The sequence below is a fragment of the Podarcis liolepis genome, assembly GCF_965112155.1.
Source record: "Podarcis liolepis genome assembly, chromosome: 11".
NCBI lineage: Eukaryota > Metazoa > Chordata > Lepidosauria > Squamata > Lacertidae > Podarcis > Podarcis liolepis.
Window position 1 is genome coordinate 62112260 of NC_139565.1, and position 19886 is coordinate 62132145.

At 49.2% G+C, this 19886-nt stretch overlaps 1 protein-coding gene across 2 annotated transcripts in view; it reads right to left on the minus strand.

The window, feature by feature from the left end:
* Nucleotides 1-1078: 1078 nt before the first annotated feature.
* The window catches only part of LOC310688877 (maestro heat-like repeat family member 5), a gene marked incomplete at its 3' end in the record, with an annotated part of 28837 nt that continues 10029 nt past the window's right edge, over nucleotides 1079-19886 (minus strand). For both annotated transcript variants that reach the window (XM_083465792.1, XM_083465791.1), the window contains exons 9-23: nucleotides 17515-17594; nucleotides 17231-17366; nucleotides 15852-15947; nucleotides 14876-14980; nucleotides 12825-12960; nucleotides 12133-12251; nucleotides 10478-10627; nucleotides 9987-10141; nucleotides 8532-8679; nucleotides 7958-8139; nucleotides 6338-6475; nucleotides 4652-4766; nucleotides 3739-3882; nucleotides 3061-3237; nucleotides 1079-1237 (exon numbers count right to left, since the gene is read on the minus strand). In XM_083465792.1, coding sequence (XP_083321918.1) covers nucleotides 1079-1237; nucleotides 3061-3237; nucleotides 3739-3882; nucleotides 4652-4766; nucleotides 6338-6475; nucleotides 7958-8139; nucleotides 8532-8679; nucleotides 9987-10141; nucleotides 10478-10627; nucleotides 12133-12251; nucleotides 12825-12960; nucleotides 14876-14980; nucleotides 15852-15947; nucleotides 17231-17366; nucleotides 17515-17594 — 2040 coding nt within the window. The remainder of the gene's footprint in view (nucleotides 1238-3060; nucleotides 3238-3738; nucleotides 3883-4651; nucleotides 4767-6337; nucleotides 6476-7957; nucleotides 8140-8531; nucleotides 8680-9986; nucleotides 10142-10477; nucleotides 10628-12132; nucleotides 12252-12824; nucleotides 12961-14875; nucleotides 14981-15851; nucleotides 15948-17230; nucleotides 17367-17514; nucleotides 17595-19886) is intronic.

The following is a 19886-nucleotide window of genomic DNA, read 5'->3' on the forward strand; positions in this document are numbered from 1 at the left end:
TTAGGCTTGCAACAGCTTTGAAAATATACATATCTGCATTGAGGCCGCAATGCAAATAAAATGCAGACAGTAGCCCAGGTAGGGTTAAAAACACAACTAGCCCACTGGGAATTCAACCCTGAGAGCTCACCTAGGTTTTTAACAAGCATCAAAACGCCACTAATGTAGGGGCTCACTTGCGCTCAGAAGGGAAGTGATTCCATAGAGAGGAGCCACCCTGAAAAAGACCCTCCCTCTGGTTACTGGCTGCCTAATGAACCTCCACCAGGCCGGCCTCGTCAGCTGATCACAGTAACAGCAGAGGTGTCAAGGCTTAGCTTCCAATCCCAGGAACTCAAACCTGGGTGTTTCAGATGGTGTCTAATGACCAGGTTTTGAAACCAACCCTGCAGGGCTTCCACTCCTTCAAGCTAACCAGCCTGGATCAGAAGACTTCCAGAACCGGCATCCTTGGAAGGCGGTGGCCTCTCCTTCACTGGAGGTTTTTAAGCAGAGGTTGGAGGACCATCTGTCAAGGATGCTTGAGTTGAGATTCCTGCATTGCAGGGCTTGGACTAGAGGACCTTGGGGTCCCTTCCAACTCTGATTCTGTGGTTCGATGACTCTGACGGTTCCAACCTTCTGCAGAGCAATCCCAACCACAGCATGGTATCTGCAGAACAAGTGACTTGAGCAAGGGAAAGGGGGTGAAAAAAGACCCCAAGATCTCTAACTTATCTGACCTGGACAGAAAAATCCCTTTTTGACCTCAGGTGTGGTGGTGACTCAGACCCCAAGCACAATCGAGGCCCACCCATTCAAGTCCAGTCTATGCATTACTTGATCTGTGGGGCAGCATGGGATGATTCTCCAAGCCCTGCTGGAACACGCAGAGCAACGCTCCTCGTGTGGAAATTCCCAGGAAAGGGGAGAGTTCCTCAGCTGCAACAGATACTTCAAGGACCACCCAGCATTGGTATCGTAAGGGGCTTCCACAGGCAGAGAAGCATTGCTCTGCGTTCCAGCTGCGTGTGACAGTTGCCAGGGAGAAGGAGTTTGCCAAAGGGGCCAGGCGATGCCCAGACTGGCCCTTCCAGTCTCAACTCACCTCTCCGCTCACAGGGTCGGTCAGCTGGATTATCAAGGGGACGAGGCTCCTGATGACAATGTCCTCCACCCTGTTTTTGTGCTCTTCCTTCACGCCCCTCAACAGCGTCCCAAAAAGAGTGATGGAGCAAACCCTGAGCTCATTGTCCTCCTGAGGAGAGAGAGGAGGAGAACACCAGTCAGTCCCAAGTGCTGTGCAGGGCAAACCCGTCTCACAGGTTTCAGGGAGTTTAGCTGAGCAAACGCTTCTCGTTCACTATGGGTCTGGTTGTTTGAGGGTGTTGGCTGGGCCCACGCAACAGGGGACCAACCCCGGGGGCCTTTGCCCACCACCATTAAGGAGCTTAACGGACTGAGTTCATCCTGGTGCATCTAAAGTTCTGCCAGCATCACCTGCTGGCAGACAGAGTCACCTGAAGTGCAGGTGAAGCAAGAAGTCTTGCAGATTAGGCCAGGGGGATCACTTGTGGGGGGCTGACAGAGGGGGGCTTGAGGTATAAATGCAGTGTGTGTGTGGCACATGGCGTGGCGTGTGTGCATGACATGCGCATGTTGCACAGCGCCAGCCCCCTCAATCGTGGGGGCAAGCTGGCACAGCTGGTGTTCTGAATTTCACTGTGTTATTATCTTCTTTATTTTTCTCCATAAGTCTTTATTAAGGCTTTTCCATAATATAAGGAAAGAAACTGATCTAAATAAAAACAGAAAGAGAAACAGAAATGCAGAGTCTTCTCTCAAGGGCAGCTCTTAACCCTTGTCTCACCAGGAAAGGGGTCAACCCTCCCAGCCTCTTCCCTTCCCTGCCTCTCACTCAGGGTCCTTCACCAACAAGCCATCACCTTCCTTGGAGCCCAACATGGGCGTAGTCAGGATTTATGTTGGTGAAGCAGTATTTATGTTGGGGGGTGGGGTGGCAGAAGAACCAAGCTATCTGTGATGCGATTGGTCAGTTAATTAAATATTTTTCTTTATTTACTTGATTGAAGGGGGAGTTGCCCCCCTCCCCCGTTGACCATGCCCAAAGAGCCCAATAATCAATGGCCCTGAGCAGAGGACACCAAGGAAAACAAAAGGAAAAGAAAGAAGAAGGAAGGAAGGAAGGAAGGAAGGAAGGAAGGAAGGAAGGTAAAAAGGAATTTCGATTTTGTGTTATCATCTTCCTTAGTGGGTCGTGCAAACCTCTATTCTGAATACAGTCATAACTTGGTACTCAAATGCCTTGGTTCCCAGACGCCAAAAACCTGGAAGTATAAGTGTCCAGTTTTTGAACGTTTTTCGGAAGCCGAACGTCCGATGCGGCTGTCGGCTATTTTTTTCAGGGCGCTTGCACCAATCAGAAGCCGTGCCATGGTTTTCGAACATTTCAGAAGTCAAATGGACTTCCGGAACGGATTAAAGTTTGAGAACCAAGGTGGTACTGTATTTGGCGCTTTTGTTTTTACTATTTATTTTGCATTTTTGTTTTTGAGGCTTTTTTGGTTAATTAGTTTTTGTGACTGTGTGGAACCCAGTTCAGCTACTGATTGTGTGACTGCGGAAATGGATAAAAGTCCCCCATCCAAACAATGACTATCATCAGTGCAGGTAAGGAATTTTTTTTTAAAAAAATTATCATCTACAATACGGTCTTATTTATTTTATAGTACGGTACATTGATTATTGCTTTCATTTTATGGATTAATGGTCTCATTAGAGAGTAAAATTCATGTGAAATTGCTGTTTTTGGGGTTGTTTTTAAAAGTCTGGAATGGATTTATCTATTTTGCATTACTTTCTATGGGAAAGCGCACCTTGGTTTTGGAACGGACTACAGAACGGATTAAGTTTGAGAGCCAAGGTACCACTGTGATTCTCTTCATAGTGTAGGGGGCACTGGGGATGAGGCTATGGAACCAAAGGGGCAGCCCCCCCCCAAATGTTTGGGAAGCACCAGGGCATGGATGAAGCCCATTTCGAGTCGGCTTGTTGACTTACATCATTGAAGTGTTTCAAGAGTTGAGGGTAAAGGCTGCAGCCGGCCAAGCTGTATTCCTCCCCCTCCAAGTGGTGGAACATGAGCTGCAGGCACTTGATGGACTCTTTGGCAATACTCTTGTCCGGATTGTAAGCGCAGTTGATCAGGGGCGAGATGAAGAGATTCAAGGACTCTTCCTGAAGGAAGCAAGGAAGCAGGTGAGGGAACACGGTCACGGCAGAGAAGTCAGCGCACGCAGATGCAGTTTGCACCCCAAAAGCCACAGCGTAAGCGTTACACAAAAGTAAACAACCCAAGCGGGTGCTCTCTCCTGAGTCCTTGTGCAGGGTGGGGGCCTCCAGTAGGGGAAGGGACCAGAGCGGGAGCGTCTGCTTTGCATGCAGAAAGTCCTGGGTTCAAGTCCTGGCATCTCCACGCAGGGTTGGGAGGGACTCTAGAAACCTTGGGGAGCTGCTGCCGGTCCGTGTGGGCAACCCTGAGGTAGCCAGACCATTGGCCTGACTCTCTTTAAGGCAGCTTCCTTCCTGAGCTGATCTGCACCTGAGAATAAGGCTGCAGCAGAACAAAGGAATCTCATTTTAACAGCCTCATTGAAAGGCTGATATGGCTCCCTCAAAGCGTTGTGGGGTTAATTTGTACGCCGCTTCCTAACGTGCCCCCCGCCACCAATCTCTTACGTCCAGCTGGTGCTGCAACATGTAGCCCAGTCCTCGGATGCTGAAGAGTTGCATGAGGGGGCTGGCTTGGCCCATCCACTCCTTCAGGACCTCCAAAATGTCTAGCTTCACAAAAAACAAGCCTATCCGTGAGTGGAAAAGGAGCTGAAAAAGAAAACACTTGATGTGTGCAAGGCCAAAGAAAGTAGGGAGGGCAGGAGGAAATCTGTGCCGCGGAAACCGAAGGCCGGTACCCCAAACCCTCCAAGTGTCCTGATTTTCCAGGGACAGCCCCGGAATTACGAAAGCCAACCGGCTTCTGATTTGATCCCGGAATGTCCCTGTTTTCCCTGCCAGAGCTGCCGCCACCGAGCTCGGGGAGGAGAATGAGCCAGAGCTTGTGCCCAATGACAGTGGCGGCTGTAAGGGGGCCTCTCGTTGCCCCTCCATGGCATCTCCGTGGTCACTGCTTCTGGCCTCCTCCCTTGGGCAGCTGGTAGAGCAGCGGTTCTCAACCTGTGGGTCCCCAGATGTTGTTGGACTACAACTCCCATCATTCCTGAGCTTTGGCCTTGCTAGCTAGGGGTGATGGGAGTTGTAGTCCAGCTACATCTGGGGACCCACAGGTTGGGAAAGGCTTTTGTAGAGGCTGCTGGAAAGCAGGTGAGGACGGGAAGAGGCTGCGGCCACTAAAGCCCAGCCCTGTGTGCCATGCTGGCTCTGAGGGGCAGGCAGAGGGCAGGGCCCCCCGGGCGGGAAGAAAGGGGGAGCAAAGCGCAAGGAGTTAGATAAGAGCTGAGGGCAGAGGGCAGGCCTGCCAGCCATCAATGGTGGCTCCGGAGACCTCCTTACACCCTCTGCTTTCCTTGCCTGCCTGGGAGCGGTTGTTGCGAAGCAGGAGCACCTGCAGGCATTCCCCGTTTCCGACTCTCACCTCGGTGAAGAAGGCCATCCCGACCGTCCTCTCCTTTACGTCAGGGCGGCGCAAGTAGGCATTGGCCTGTTTGAAAGTCGTTCTGAGGTGCACTTTGGAGAAGGCGAACAAGGTCCTGAAACACAAAATCAGACACAGAGGATGCAGAAGCCTGAAGCTGGCAGGAAGAACCGCTAAGTATTCCTGAATAATAATAATAATAATAATAATAATAATAATAATAATAATAATAATAATAATAATAATTTCATTACTTGCACCTCGCCCACCTGATCGGGTTGCCCCAGTCACTACCTTCTGCTCCTCTCCAGTTTCACCCAAGTCGTATCCCAAGTCCTATCTAGCTCTCTCTGTCAAGGAAGGATGCTTGAGAGTGCAGTGAAGTACAGTGGTGCCTCGCAAGACGAACGCCTCGCAAAACGAAAAACTCGCAAGACGAAAGAGTTTTCCGTTTTTGAGTCGTTCCGCAAGACGAATTTCCCTATGGGCTTGCTTCGCAAGAAGAAAGCCCATAGGGAAATCTCCGGGGACCTCTTTTAAAATGCTGGCGGTCGGGAGCAAAGACTTTCGCCCACCGCCGGCCTTCAGAAGAGGTCCTGGACCTCTTCTGAAGGCCGGCGGGGGGCAAAAGTCTTTGCTCCCCCCCGCCTGCCTTCCCGGGACAGCGGAGACTTCTCTGCTGTCCCGGGCGATCTTAAAATGCTGGCGGGCGGCAGTGAAGCCTTCGCTGCCGCCCGCCAGCATTTTAAAATCGCCCGGGGACAGCGGAGGCTTCGCTGCCGCCTGCCAGCATTTTAAAATTGCCCCGGGACAGCGGGGGCTTTTAAAATGCTGGCGGTCGGCAGCAAAGCCCTCCTGTCCCCGGAGCTTGCGGGGCGGGAGGTGGGGAGAAGGGCTTTTCTTCCCACCGCCAGCCTTCAGAACAGCCTTCTGAAGGCTGGCGGTGGGAAGAAAAGCCCTTGTCCCCCCCCCCCCAGCCTTCAGAAGAGGTCGGGGGACAGACTGTCCCCGGACCTGGTCTGAAGGCGGTTTCCATAGGAACGCATTGATTGATTTTCAATGCATTCCTATGGGAAACCGTGCTTCGCAAGACGAAAAACTCGCAAGAAGAAAAACCTTGCGGAACGAATTAATTTCGTCTTGCGAGGCACCACTGTATCTTTCAAATAAATCTCCAAAGCCAGCAGAGTTTTCCGTGGGGAATAGGAAGGTTCATTACTCCATTACCCCATATGCACCCACTCGACCTCTTCGATTGGTGGAATTGGCACTTTCAGGCACCACAGAATGCCTGCTCTGCATTTAGTGTGTCAGCACCTAAACTTCGGAACTCCCTGCCTATTGATATCAAACAGGCGCCTTCACTTTACTCTTTTGGGCACCTGCTAAGAGCGTTCTTGTTTAGACAAGCCTACCCAGATGTTTAGAAAGCTGGTGCAAATGTTAATCCGGTTTTAGTCTATTGTTATTTTAACTTTTCAAAAGTCTCAAATTATTGTTGTCAGCTTTTCTAATCGATATTTTCTTATCTTTTCTTTTGAACTGCTTTGAAGTTTGTTTGTTTTATTACAATAAAGCAGCATATACATTTTCTGAAATAAACAATGTTTATCCCCATTTCCCAGAAAGCAGGCCTTGGTGGGCTGCCTTCCGTGCCTCACCTGCCAGTCCTTTTCACCGTCTTACCTTGTCAGAAGACGAATGCCATCGAAAAAGCTTTCTGGGTTTGACAGCATGTCCCAGCACCTTTGCACCTCCAAAATGTTGTATTCTTTGACGTAGCCGCCACATCTAATAAGGTTTTTCAGAGCTTGCACAGTGGTCCTGAATCGAGTGAAAGAATTAAGAATATTATATTTATTTATCCATTTTAAAAAATTGTATACTGCCCTTCACCCATAGATCTCAGGTCAGTTCACAACACAAAAATACAAGATAAAAAGCACAAAATAAATAATAAAAACAAGAACAAACCAAACCAATAACTCCTTCTTCCTCTCACAAACACAGCTGAAAGGGCGTAGGGTGTTAATCCGCCAATGGCCTGACTGAAGAGGAACATTTTGGCCTGGCATCTAATGGTATATAATGAAGGTACCAGGCATGCCTCCCTGAGAGAACATTCCACAAATGGGGAGCCACCACCGAAAAGGCCCCTTCTTGTGTTGCCACCCTCTGGACTTCTCGTGGAGGAGGCACAGGAAGAGGGGCCTCCGATGATGATCACAAGGTCTGGGTAGGTTCATCTGGGGAGTTTTAGGTCCTTGACATCTTGCAGTCTTGAGCTGCTTGGCCTGATGGATCCAGCCACAACCACCAGCCCCCGCAGCCTCTCACATGTTTCCAGCACAAGCTGCAACCTTTCGGCTGCGATGGAGACTTCAGGTTTCATGACACGTGAGTCCCGCCACGCCAAAATCAGCCCATCGTGTGGGAGAGTCTCCAACATCCTTTCCCATCCTAGTGTCCGTAGGACTACAACAACTCCCATCTTCACCAGAGCTGTGCTGGCTGGGGCTGGTGGGAGTTGTGGTCCAAAGCGACTGAAGAGCACAGGGGTTGGGGAAGCCTGGGTCTCTTAGCTACCCAAGCTAAGCAGAACCTCCATGTGATGGCCTGGGAATCCGATTCAGAGGGTGAACCGGAGGAATCCCAGCTTGCACAGGAGTCCCCGCCTCCAGGGCCGGCTGAACTGGGGCAGGGCCTTGATTCTGAGGCACCTACACCTGTGCCGGATCCTCAGGAGCAGGCACCAGGTGAATCCATTCTGGCTCCAGAGGTGGTTGAGGACTCAGTGCCTACAGGTGAGTCTCCCCCTGGGCCCAGTAACCCTTCAGCCTCTCCTGAACTGCAGAGGCTCAGGGCAGAGAGGCGGAGGGAACTGGTTTCTCCCAGGAGGAGTGTTCGCCTTAAGGCCTTGAGAGGCGGGTCTCCTGGGGGCCGGGGCCGCCCCTGGCCTCAGAGAAGATAAAAGCCAGTCAGCCCGGTCCCAGGTTGCAGGAGCAACGTCATTGTTGAGTACCTGTTCCTGCCCGGACCCAGACCTGACCCTCCAGTGTTCCTGTTCCCCGCCTGGCTTCCTGCTTCGGACCTAGCCCCGCTCCTTGTGAACTGTTTCCAGGCTAGTGACCCAGGACCGGACTTTGACTACGCCAACGGTAACCTTCCCCCCGGGACCAGCACACTCCATGTCCAAGTGAAGCCTATCTCTTGGGGGAGGGCTGAGCCATCACTGCTACGGTCAGGCTTGCAAGCACCCATAGAGAGAAGGGAGGGCCACCCCAAATGCATGGGCATGTCCCTTACGCCAGCGGATGGAGATGCGAAGGGGGCTCCGGCATGAGACTTGTCGCCCTCGAAACTCTTCTGCTCGTCCCAAAAAGAAAATAGATCTGAGTGACAAGGGCAAGCAGCAGCTGGGGGAACTTGTTCTGCAGTACATCCGAAGCCTCAGGTAGCGACAGGATCAGACACAAAGCGTTGGTAGCCTGGAGGGACAAGGACAGGAGAACAGCATTCAGCAGAGGACATCGTCAGATCCAGGTCTCCCAACTCTCTATGCAGGACGCGACTCAGACCCCTGGTCCATCTCACTCAGTATTGTCTACACTGACTAGCAGTGGCTGTCCAGGGTTTCAGGCGAGGGACACCCCGACATGGAGATGTTGGGGCCCTTTTGCATACAAAGCAGGTGTTCTTCCCCTGAGCCAGGGCTGGGCTCCAGGAGACCCCCCACAGTGATGGACCACTAAGATGCCACTGGGAAGAACCCCAGAGGCCAGTTATTAAGATGCAACCCTCCCCCCCAGCCAGAAGCCCCAGCCCCATCCAGCTCCCATTCAAGAACCACCCAGGAAAGAGAAACTGAGTGGTTTCGTACCGCTATTGGCATTTGAGAAGTGCTGCGTCGCCTGTACGTGACTTCTGTGTTGGGGTCTTCATCCTGTAGCCTTTTCAGGAGGGGTCTCAGCAGCTTGATGCTGCAGTACGGATCGGAGACCAAGGCCTTCCAGATCGCTGCAGCACTTCTGCAATTTGTCAAAAGAGAATTTTTCCTTTTTCCCTTTCTTAAAAAAAGTCAGGCCTTCTGTATTTCCTTTATATCGCACGTGCATTAGCAAAGAAAGAAACTACTATTCCCCTTTTTGATATGTAACTCGGGGCACAATTTTTTGCAAGTATGAAACGGAAATAGAAATTAAGAAAGCCCACTTAAATTCAGCTCTCCCCATTTCCACTTTGTAGATTTTGCCTCTTAAACACCTTTTGCAAATCAATCTCCTCTAATTTTATGTCTTTCTATATGTTATTTCCACCAGTTCATGCATTTGTGTGCCTACGTGTGTGTGTGTGTGTGTGTGTGTGTGTGTGCGTGTGTGCGTGTGCGCGCGCGCTACTTGACTGGAGAACTGCATTGAAAAATTCAGAATAGTGCGAATTTTGAAATACGACAGTTCTCATTTTGGAAACTGCAAATGATGTAAGCTCTCACTTAAAAGTGACCCAAACGGAATTTGTTCCCTGTCCCTTGCAACTGTCCAGAAGGTGTGTGTGAGACAGAGGGCTAGTGGGGTCTGTAGGGTAATGTCAGGGACTGGCTGGATGAGTAAGAGTGGTGGGCACCGCCTAGCCAGGGAGACCTCAGACGACGACCCCTAAACCCTGGATCGTGGTGGGGAGCAGCCTGGGGAAGGGAGGAGCTGGGAGGCGCTTGAAGCAGGAGGTTTGAGCCATCAAGGAGGGTTCAGAAGAAGGAGGCTCTTCCAGGACAAGGCCTGAGGTTGAGAGTCTCAGTGTGAGCGCAGACATGGACAGAGATTGCATCTGCTGCTCAGTGGCTGGGCAGTCCCAGTCATGCTGGCTCTCCTCCCCGCTGACATCCCTCTTGAGGAGAGACCTGCACGCTGCTGAGTGACAGGCCAGGCAGGCTCAGAGGAGCCCACCCCTTGCCTCAGTCTACACCTGCTGTTTTTGTTTTGGAACAGAATTTGTTCCCCATCCCTCCCAACTGTCCAGGTGTGTGTGTGGGAAACCTGGCATGGCTTCCACCTGAACCTTGAATAGAAATTTGATCCACACTGTGTACTGCTTTTCACAGCGTGGAAGAAAGCCTCATTCCTGCAGAGCAAGCAGTTTCCAGGGGACAAAAAGTTGGCAGCTCTACTTGAAAAACCTGGGAGATGCCCCAGAGTTGGGAAATCTCCATCCGTGGCTGAAGGGCTGTGGCCTGGCATGGTGGATCGCAGGTTATGCAGGGCATCTGAGACGCCCTGAGATTTGCAAGCAAGATGGATATATCCCCCCCATAATTCACTCATCTCTAAGAGGCCCTTACTCATCACACTCCACTGAGCAGTCCAAAAGGCTATCTACGACCGGGTTCAGGCGCTTCGTAGCAAGGTTGATCACAGCTGTGAGTGTCTCATTCTTAGTGCAGGGGTCTGATATTCTGTGGAGATGGTTGTAAATCTCCTTCACAACTATGGGCAGCTGGAAGAAGATAAAAGAAGACCAGGATGAGAAAGTGTGGTGAACCTGAAAGAAAATGAGGGATTTTGGGGGAATGATATATGACAAGATAAAAAAGATGCTCAAAGTGATTATTCCCCCCCCCCCCAAGAAAAACAAACCAAACAAAACTGAGATTAAAAACATGGTGGTTGTTTTTTGGAAGCTGAACTGCAGCAGAATGGAAACAGAGGCGCAATCCACAAACGTGGAAATCAATGCCTTCTTACACCCCTAGAAACAAGCTGATTCTACATCCAAAGAGAATGTTTAATTTAGAGGAAACCTGCTTCCCCCTGCCTCCATTTTGAGCCTTACATCCTCCATGTCCATCCCGCATTCCTCAAGGAAGGAACTCAGCAGTTTTCCTGCAGCCTGAGAGGCGACTCTGTCTTCCACTGTCAGGTTGTCAATCGCCTTCAACACGACTTCGTTGATCTGGCTGGGCGTGAGGTGCTCCCCAAAAGCCTGGCACAAAGAAGAAAGACGAGGAAGTTTTCTTCTGCTCCGCATCTGACCACTTTTCAGTAGTCCAAGGACAAACAAAGTGAAAGACACATCCACTCTGCCTGAGATGATCCTCAGGGTCCCTTCCAACTCTCCAATCCTGATTCTATTTAAATGTTTATTTAAGTAACTGAAAGATTTCACAACAAACAAAACTAAGAGTCAGGTGACGCCTTCCTATTTTTGATCCCCATCTAAAACTGGTTATGACCTTGGAACATGAAGAGGTACAATCTAAAGTCAGACTAGAAAATAAGACAACTGTTCTTGCAGAAACAGAGAGGGCCAGTAATAGTGGATATCAGTTATATAATCAATCAATGCCAAACGAAGTCAGATTAGGTGGGAACCTGCAGGCTGTGTGTTTATTTCTTAATATACGTCAAAAACATCCACCACAATGTTAGCATAAGTCCAGGCTTCCGCAACCTCAGCCCTCCAGATGTTTTGAGACTGCAATTCCCATCATCCCTGACCACTGGTCCTGCTAGCTAGGGATCATGGGAGTTGTAGGCCAAAAACATCTGGAGGGCCGAGGTTGAGGAAGCCTGGCATAGCCCATTGGCTTGGCAGTGCCTCATGAAACGGGCACCAAATGGGTCAACTTTTCATACTCTTTTTCTGCCCAAGGTGGCAATGCATGGTTCTCTCTCCTCCCCATTTCATCCTCATGAGGGAGTTTAGACCGAGAGACTGTGACTGACCCCATGAGTGGGGATCTGAGCCCTAGGTCTCCCAGCGCCTGGTCAGACTCTCTAGCCACTGCACCACACTGCCTCTTCTCGATCCAGCAAAGGTCAGACATGCAGGGAAGCAGCTCTCCTCACCGCAGTGGCCCATCAGATGCACGGCTAGGGCTACTCCACAATTCTCCTGCAGGATCCATTGGCCTGGCAGCTTGCAGCTTGTGTAATGTGACCTTTTAGAATGCAGTCATACCTCGGTTTACAACCGCTTCAGGTTGCGTTTTTTCAGGTTGCAGACCACCGAAACCCGGAAGTACCACTTTGTGCATGTGCAGAAGTGCTGAATCGCAACCCGCGCATGCGCAAACACGGGTTGCAAATGCTGCGGGTTGCGAAAGTGCATCCTGCACGGATCACGTTCGCAACCCAAGCATCCACTGTAAGTAGAATTTGGCATGCAGTTTAGACCAATGGGTGCTTGGCTTCAAAAAAATTATTCTAATACAATGCATTTCCATATGTTATTTACACTAATATATTCATTTTCTGGACACTTTCAGCTTGCAGAATCCTTTTTGTAGACACTGTTTGGCCAGGAAATGGCACTGAAAAACTCAAGGATGTATGAATTTCATATTGTTTCAGGAAGCCTGGATTTGATAGCTTTGGCTTTAAATGTGAACTGCTCTGAATCTCTCCCTCATCTCCTAGAAGGCGTGGGCTGCTAACTGAGAGCTGGCTGCAGTCTTAGCAAGAAACAGTCCAAAAAGCCACACCCACCTTGGCCACATTGGAGATGTCGGTGTAAAAGATGGCGGGCCCAGGGATGAAGAAGTCTTCTCGGAACCATTTGACCACGTTGCCTTTCCTGTTCTTATGCCTCATCTCCACCTTCTTAGCTAAACGGGGTCAGGGATGGGGATATGCATGCAAAAGAAGATAGCATTAGTGCTCCCGGCACAAACCCCCCAGTTTCCCCACTGCGACCCACAAAAAGATTCTCAATTTCACCTCAAAAATTATAATTCAGAACTGGGAAAGATTCAGAAGGGGGCAACCAAAAGGACTGGGGTGGTTGCAGAGCTCTATGGTCGCAGCAGTTGGGGGATTTTCCGTTTAGAAAAATGGTGAGGAAGAGGAGACACAATGTATGGCAAGGGGAAGGTGGAGAGAGAGAAAGCTTTCTCTCTCTCCCTCCTAACACAAGAACTCCGGGACCTCCAATGAAACTGAAGTTTCAGGATGGTCCTTCTTCATGCAGTGCACAGTTAAACTCGTCTCTGGCCAACGGGGTGTTTGTGTTAGGCCAGTACTGGCACGAATTCTGGCCCTCCTTAGCTCCCGTCACCCCCAGCAGCAGCCAGCATGGGCAACACTCAGGGATGATGGGAGTTGGAGCAGCTTCTGGAGGGCTGCAGATCTCCCACCCTGCGACTTGCAAGAAACACGCCCTTTCCCAGCATCGCCCTCACCCATTTTGGCTATCATGATGTAATGGAGATGGTACAAGGCCTCCGCTGACAGCAGACCAATCTCCTTCACGTTGTCTGCGAGGTGGAGGGACAACAGCGCCACCAGCTGTCCAAGAAGGGGGAAATCCTGGGATATCTAGGAGGTGGAGAGAGAGATGCACAGTCAGCCCTCGTCCCACAGAGCCCAGCAAGAGAAAACCGTCTGGCATGCTTTCAGGCGGCAAAGGTGGCAGAGGGACGCAGGGCCAGAGACCTGGGCTTAGGTGGCCCACCCAAGGCTTGCCCCAGGGCTTTCCCCCCAGCCAGAACTCACTGGAACTCAGTTCTGGCACCTCTCAGGTGGGCGCTGTTGTCATTATAAGAGAATGAGGGAGGTGAGTTCATGGTGAGTCCTGGCACCTCTTTTTCTAGGAAAATAGCACTGGCTGGCACCTTCCCCTGGGATGGCCATGCCACACCGCTTTGGGGAGCAGGGGAAAGTCCATCTAGTTCAGACCTGAACTTTCCAAAGCAATACGCCAACCAAGACACAGGTTTTCCTTCAAAATCCAGAAATTTGGCAATGCAGTTCTCCAAACCACCACAACAAAACGCAGACATTACGGGAGAAGGTATAGAGAAACGCACAATTCATAAAAGCAACATGCTTGAATCCTGGGTAGACCAAGTCTTTTTTTATCTGTCTAGTTTCTGGTACCCCTGGATACATCTTGGCAGCTAGAGACCCAAATATCTTTGGGGCTAGGCGTGCCTTTTACCAGCTTTGTCTGGTTTGCAAACTATGGCTCTTCCATGACAGGGATAGCCTGACCACTGTAGTCCATATTTTGGGAACCTCAAGGCTGGATTACTGCAATGTATTCTGGGGGGTCTGCCCTTGGATCTGCTTCACAGGCTCCACCTCGTGCAGAGTGCTGTGGCCAGATTGCTGGTGGGGGCCTCGGGCTGAGAACATGGGACACCATTCTTAAAAGAGCTGCATTGGCGGCCCATCTATTTCTGAGGCAGCTTCAAGGTCTTTCTATTCATTTACAAAGCCCTGACCATCTGAGGTCCAGGCTGCCTCAGGATGTCAGGAACTCATATATCGCAGCTTGATCGCTGAGAACATCTATGGGAGTATTGTTAAACCAGAGGGAAAGGGGGAGAGATGCTAACTTGCTATGTTATTATATATCTCATGCACAGATGCAGAATCAATTTAACACCCTGGCTGAAATTTCCCAAGAGGCATCCCTCTGTCTGAAGTTGGAAATAGCAAGATGAACCAAATGGGTTTCTTGGCAAACCCAGCAAAGCGATTCTTCTGTTCTTATGATCTACATAGGTCAGGAAGGGAATTTCCACACACAACCCTCATATTTGCTCGAGGGTTAGACCGATTAGCCTGATTCTGCCCTGGATAGGATTCCAGAAGGGTTTTTCCTGTGGGATCAGTTATTATTGTATTCACTAATGAACCACTTCCCTCGAGGCACGCAACATATGCAAGTTTTAATTTTATTATTTATTTTATTGCATTTACCTCTCAGCTTTTTCTGCAGGGAGCTCAAGGTGGTCCTCCTCCTCCTCCTCCTCCTCCTCCTCCTCCTCCTCCTCCTCATTTAATCCCCACAACAATCCTGAGAGGTAGGCTAGGCCAAGAGGCAGTCACAGGCCCCCAAGGTCACATTCAATGAGAGTCACTGCTGAGCGGGGGGATTTGAACCCGGGTCTCAGACCAACACTCTAACTACTACACCACAGTGTCTTACACATCATAAATGCTAAATGGGTCAGTATAAATGCTAGCCTGTATCCCACCCTGTAACCTACCTCCATTGAATCTAGACTTACCCTTTCCGGAGAAAATCCGACAAGTTAAAGCAAGTTAAAAACGAATATGAAAAAAGACCCATTCGCGTTATCTAATCGGAATGATCTGTTATTGTATTCCTGTGTATTTATATTGTAAACCACCCTGTGATCCTCAGATGAAGAGCAGTATGGAAATTTAATACATTAAAAAAACCACAAATCTGAAATGGCAGCATTAAGCCTTGGTCACTCACATCAAAGTCCAAATGTTCAGAAACATATTTCATTAGAAAGCTGGTGCTCTTGACAGCTCTTTCGCGCTCATAGATTTTTGTGGAGTCAATCCAGCCATTTGTGTGCTGCGGGAGAGAAATAATCATCATCACATAGAAGGACAACCATTAATCCGGGTCTGCAAATTCACAAAGCTTTGGCTACTGGCTGGATCAATCATGCCGGGACCATAGAGGGGACAAATTTCAAAAAGGGGTTGTTTTGTAAAGGAGAAGGTTTGCTGCAATTTGTTCTACTTCATCATCATCATCATCATCATCATCATCATTATATACCCCACCTTTTTCCCTGACAGGGACTCGAGGCAGCTTACAAACAAAATAAGAACAACTTGAGATATAGAAAAAAGAAGCCATTAAATGAAACACATTGAACATTAATAGAATTATAGAAATTAATTGGCCCTTGGTTTGTTTTTGTTTTACTGTGTATTTTGTGTTCTCATTTTGTATTTTCATGTTGTGAACCACCCTGCGATCTGTCATTTGTGTGTGTGATAATTACAATCATACAACATACACCTCACCACAGCCATAGCCATGGAATGCAGGAAGCATCCTTAGACCAAGCCCAGCCATTGATCCGCCAACCTTGGTGTTGGCCACAGGTAATGACTGGCAGTTGCCCTTCAGGGTTTCAGACAGAGAGCCTTTTCCCAGCCCCACCTGGAGATGCTGAGGACTGAACCTGGGACCTTGAGCATGCAAAACAGAAGCTCTGCCCCTGAGCCACGGCCCTTCCCCTAATGCCATCAGCAGAGGATATGTCTTTGAAAGGAAATGGATGTGTGCCTTGCACAAGCCTTCCTAGCAGAACAGAGGCCTAGTTCACCATCAGCATCCACAACCAGTGAGTTGGCCACAGACGCCCCCTGTGCAATCATTTCAAGAGGGTCTGCTGCTTCCCCCTGCTCTGACATCTTGGGGGCTCCCTTACCACTAATATATCCTGCAGCGCCTCCAGAGAGGGGGCCTCTGATAGCAAGCTGGTGAGCATGTTGAGGCAGGCGTTGACCGTCTGCTGATAAAAGTCCTGAAAGGAGAGAAGCAAAAGCAGTTAAAAGCTGAAGACCCCCGTGGAAATCCCATGTGCTCTGGAGCCTTCTAGTCCAGCAGCCCCTTTCCACAGTAGCCAACCAGATGACCCAGTGGGAAACCCGCAAGGAAGACGTGATCTCAACAGCCCCCTCCTTCCTTGGAGGTTTTTAAGCAGAGGTTGGATGACCACCTGTCACAATTCTATGGTTCTGTGCTGACTGGGGCCAATGGCAGCACAGCTGGAGAAGCACACATTCTTCAACTCTATTTCTTTATAAAGAAAGAAAAGTACTTTTGCAGCCCGTAGCCAGAATGAGAAAAGAGGGAAACAGTCACCGGGGGGGGGGGCTGCTGTGGTAAGACTTTATTTCTATACCACCTGTCCATTGCCCAGGTGAGGGAACACCTTTTGAATGGCACACATAATCAAGAGAATCACAGCAAGCTTCAATATATTAGGGCTATTGCAATAGGGCAGCCTTGCCCACCAGCTGCTCAGCAAATTCGTAACAAAGCTTACGCAGGGCTTCAAACACAGCGCTCAATGAGTCATAAACATCAAACGTTCTTTGACATACACCAAGAAAGGTTACAGATCATGGGATATAAAGATACAGGACTCCACACTGGGCTCAACTTCCTTGGGGTGTCCCAAACCATTTGGCCCTAACTATCGTACTTTAACCTCCAATCTTCAGAGGGGGCTGTTGTTGTTGTTGTTGTTGTTTATTGAGAAGGCCTTGTGGCAGCTGCCTCACTGCAAGAACGGAGGTTACAGGGAAGCAGGCAGAGGGCCTTCTCAGTGGTGGGCCCACCCTGTGGAACACCCTCCTATCAGATGTCAGAGAGATACATTATTATACTTCCATCTGAAGGCAGCCCTGCATAGGGAAGTTTTAAATATTTGATGTCTTGCTGTGTTTTAATTTGTTGGAAGCCGCCCAGAGTGGCTGGAGTAACCCAATCAGGTGGGCGGCGTATAAACAAACAAGCAAACAAGATTAAATGCAGTGTAGGAGGGAGGCATGAGAATCACAAAATGCAGGCATGCAGGAATCATTCGTGGATGCATTCTAGCCAAAGGTTAAATGTAGTTAATGTTGAAACATGATTACAATCAAAAATATACACCCAAAGTCTTTGGTTGTTACATCATTGTGATGGGCCAAGTGTCTGTGTTTGTAGCTTACACGGCCCAGACTCTCTGCCCTCAAATCCTTTAACCTGGCAACCCCATTTTCCTCCATTCATATCCCGAGAAGCAGAAGGTCCAGTCACCTGGCTCTGTGATGATTGCGTGGGACTCCCGGCTTTGAGTTTTGTAAGTTTCAAGGAGGGCAACGAAAACACCTTCTTGGTGCTTTTTTTCACTAGCTCAGACCGAAGCATGGAGTCCATCGGTGGTCTCACGGCACTGAAGAGGAAAGAGAAAGGGGAGGAAATGCTCAGCACCCAGCAGTCCATAAACCTGGTGAGGAAATATGCAGTGTGTCTGGCCAAGTGTATGGCAAGGGAAGGACCAGGGATAGGTGGGGCAGTGAGAAGTACCTCCCTGTACTTACGTCATGCAGCTGACGGTGATGATGGCGTGGTGCAGGACAGAAATAGAGAAAGATCCCAGCGGCTCCTCTTCAATGATTTCCTGTTGTGGGGAAGCACACAGCAAGTCAGAGACCTGGCGGCACCATCGCTGCCACCACCACTCCAGGCCCTGACTTGTGCTCTCCCAGGACTTCCGGGTTAGCGCGATCGGCTAATGGCGGATTCCCTCCGAGCTCCGGAGGGAATCGGCTCCATAGAAGACGGGTCCTGCCGCGGCGACGACGCGGGGACCCTTAGAAACCACAGGCGCGGAAGCCTGTGGACCTGGTGACTCGGCGGGCACCATTTGCGCCCTCCCCGACCCGCGAAGAAGCCTTTTTAAAGGCTTTGGAGCGGGGGACGGAGAGTGGTGTGGTGCTGTGAGTAGACCGCTTCTTCTACGGAGTGAAGCCGCAAGCCATGGCCGGAGAGCGCTGACTTCTTTCCTTGAACATTTGGACTCTAAAAGGAACAACCCGTGAGTAGTACGAAAATTGGACTCAAAAAATCTTTTTTCCTTTTGAATTCGGTACGATCGGGGGACGCGTTAAAAGGAAGTCCGCCCCCCCCGTCCTGCAGACAATTTAAAGGAAGAATCGGATAACTAAGGTCGAGAGACCTCTTTTCTCTATGTGAGATAAAAGTTATTAATTTCACGAATTGGCATTAGAAGATTGTGCTGGAGGATAAGAAATCGACTTTTAGGAGCTGACGTGCAACCCCCCAGGATCCGGGAGCAATCCGCGAGAGAGCCTGTTGAGGAGATATAGAGACTTTGACAGCTGTCAAACGAGCTGTCAAAGTTAGAAAAATTTGACTCTTGTTATTTTTGCTGGCTGGTTTTGATACATTTGACTTTAAGTTCTTGAAAATAAAGAAGAAACAAAAATAAAGTAACCTGACTGTTGGAGAAAGATTACTAAGTAACTAGAATCCCTCTAGAGGGGGTTCTGAGACATTACAATGGCTGCAGATGGAAAAATACAAGCTGAGCTGGATAGAATGTTCTTATGGGAATGTTACAAGATCAGAGCAAAGCTTTGGCTACAGATATAACGACCTTGAATTCTAAAGTAAATAAACTTGTGGATTGTGCCAAGGACTTGACTCAAGAAAATTTTGCAGCTGAACAAGTAGAAATATGTGCTGATTTAGAGGAGTGGGAAGGAGGAGCTGAAATACCGCAGGGGGAAAAGGACAACCAGAGGCCTGTAAAAATGGACTACAAAGAAAACAAGACCTGGATGATGAGAATTTGGTTTGAATTTGAGAATAAAGATTGGAGAGATCTCCTCATGGAGAGATCGGAAGACATATGGATTATAAAATTGATTAAGATGAAGACGGGAGCCTTTGGGCCATTTGGGACACTTGGACTTAAAAGGAACAAGAAACATGATTTGGGCTCCGCTTTTGAAGGTGGAGGTCTGGTTGGAAGAAACATAGACCCTATTGGGACAGAGCTTCTCCGAGACTCGATGATCAACATAAAGGACTACCAACAAAACCGGCAGAGAGGGACTGAGAGAGACTGGAGGGCCTCGGACGTGAGGGATCCAGGCTGAGAACTGATAGACTGATGGATATTCCTTGGGGATCAAAACCGGGAAAGGGGGGGGGGCGAGAGTTTTGGAACCCAAAGGGTGTTCAACTATATGTTTTATGTTTGTATGTTTTGTAATTAATATAAAAATTGGGAAATTGGTGGAAGGGAATTTGGGTCGACCTTAGAAAAGGATGTATAAGATGAGTATAGTGGTTTAATTGGGGTTTATAAGATAATTTTGGTTAATTAAAAAGAAATAAGTAAATTATTAATAAGGTAAAAGTTGGAGATAAGAACTTGCTGAGTTAACTTTTGGAATTAGGATGCAAGAAGGGGAGGTGTGGGGAAGTCATGGAAATGGGTTAAGAAAATAAGGATTTGAAATTTTGTATGTTTGTCTTTGTGTTTGTGTGTCTGTGTTGTGTATTGTGTGTGTCTATATAAGTTGTGAAAACCCAATAAAAATTTTATATATATAAAAAAAGACTCTCTCTCCAGCCCAGCCCTCTGGACAGCACCTTTGCAGTTGGCAGGTGGGTCCTCCCAGGGGAGAAGAGTGGGCTTCCTGAATCTGGGAATCAGATCCATCTTTCACCTGGACAGAGCTCTACCTCATAAGAAGGTAAGATCAGCCTTCTGGACCAGGCCAATGACCCTTCTAGTCCAGGATCCGGTTCTCACAGCGGTGAGAAACCAGGGAGCAGACCATGAGCCCAAGAGCCCTCTCCCCGCCTGGGGCTTCCAGCAACTGATGTTCAGAAACATTGCTTCCTTCCTCTGTGGAGGTAGAACATAGCAATCATGGCT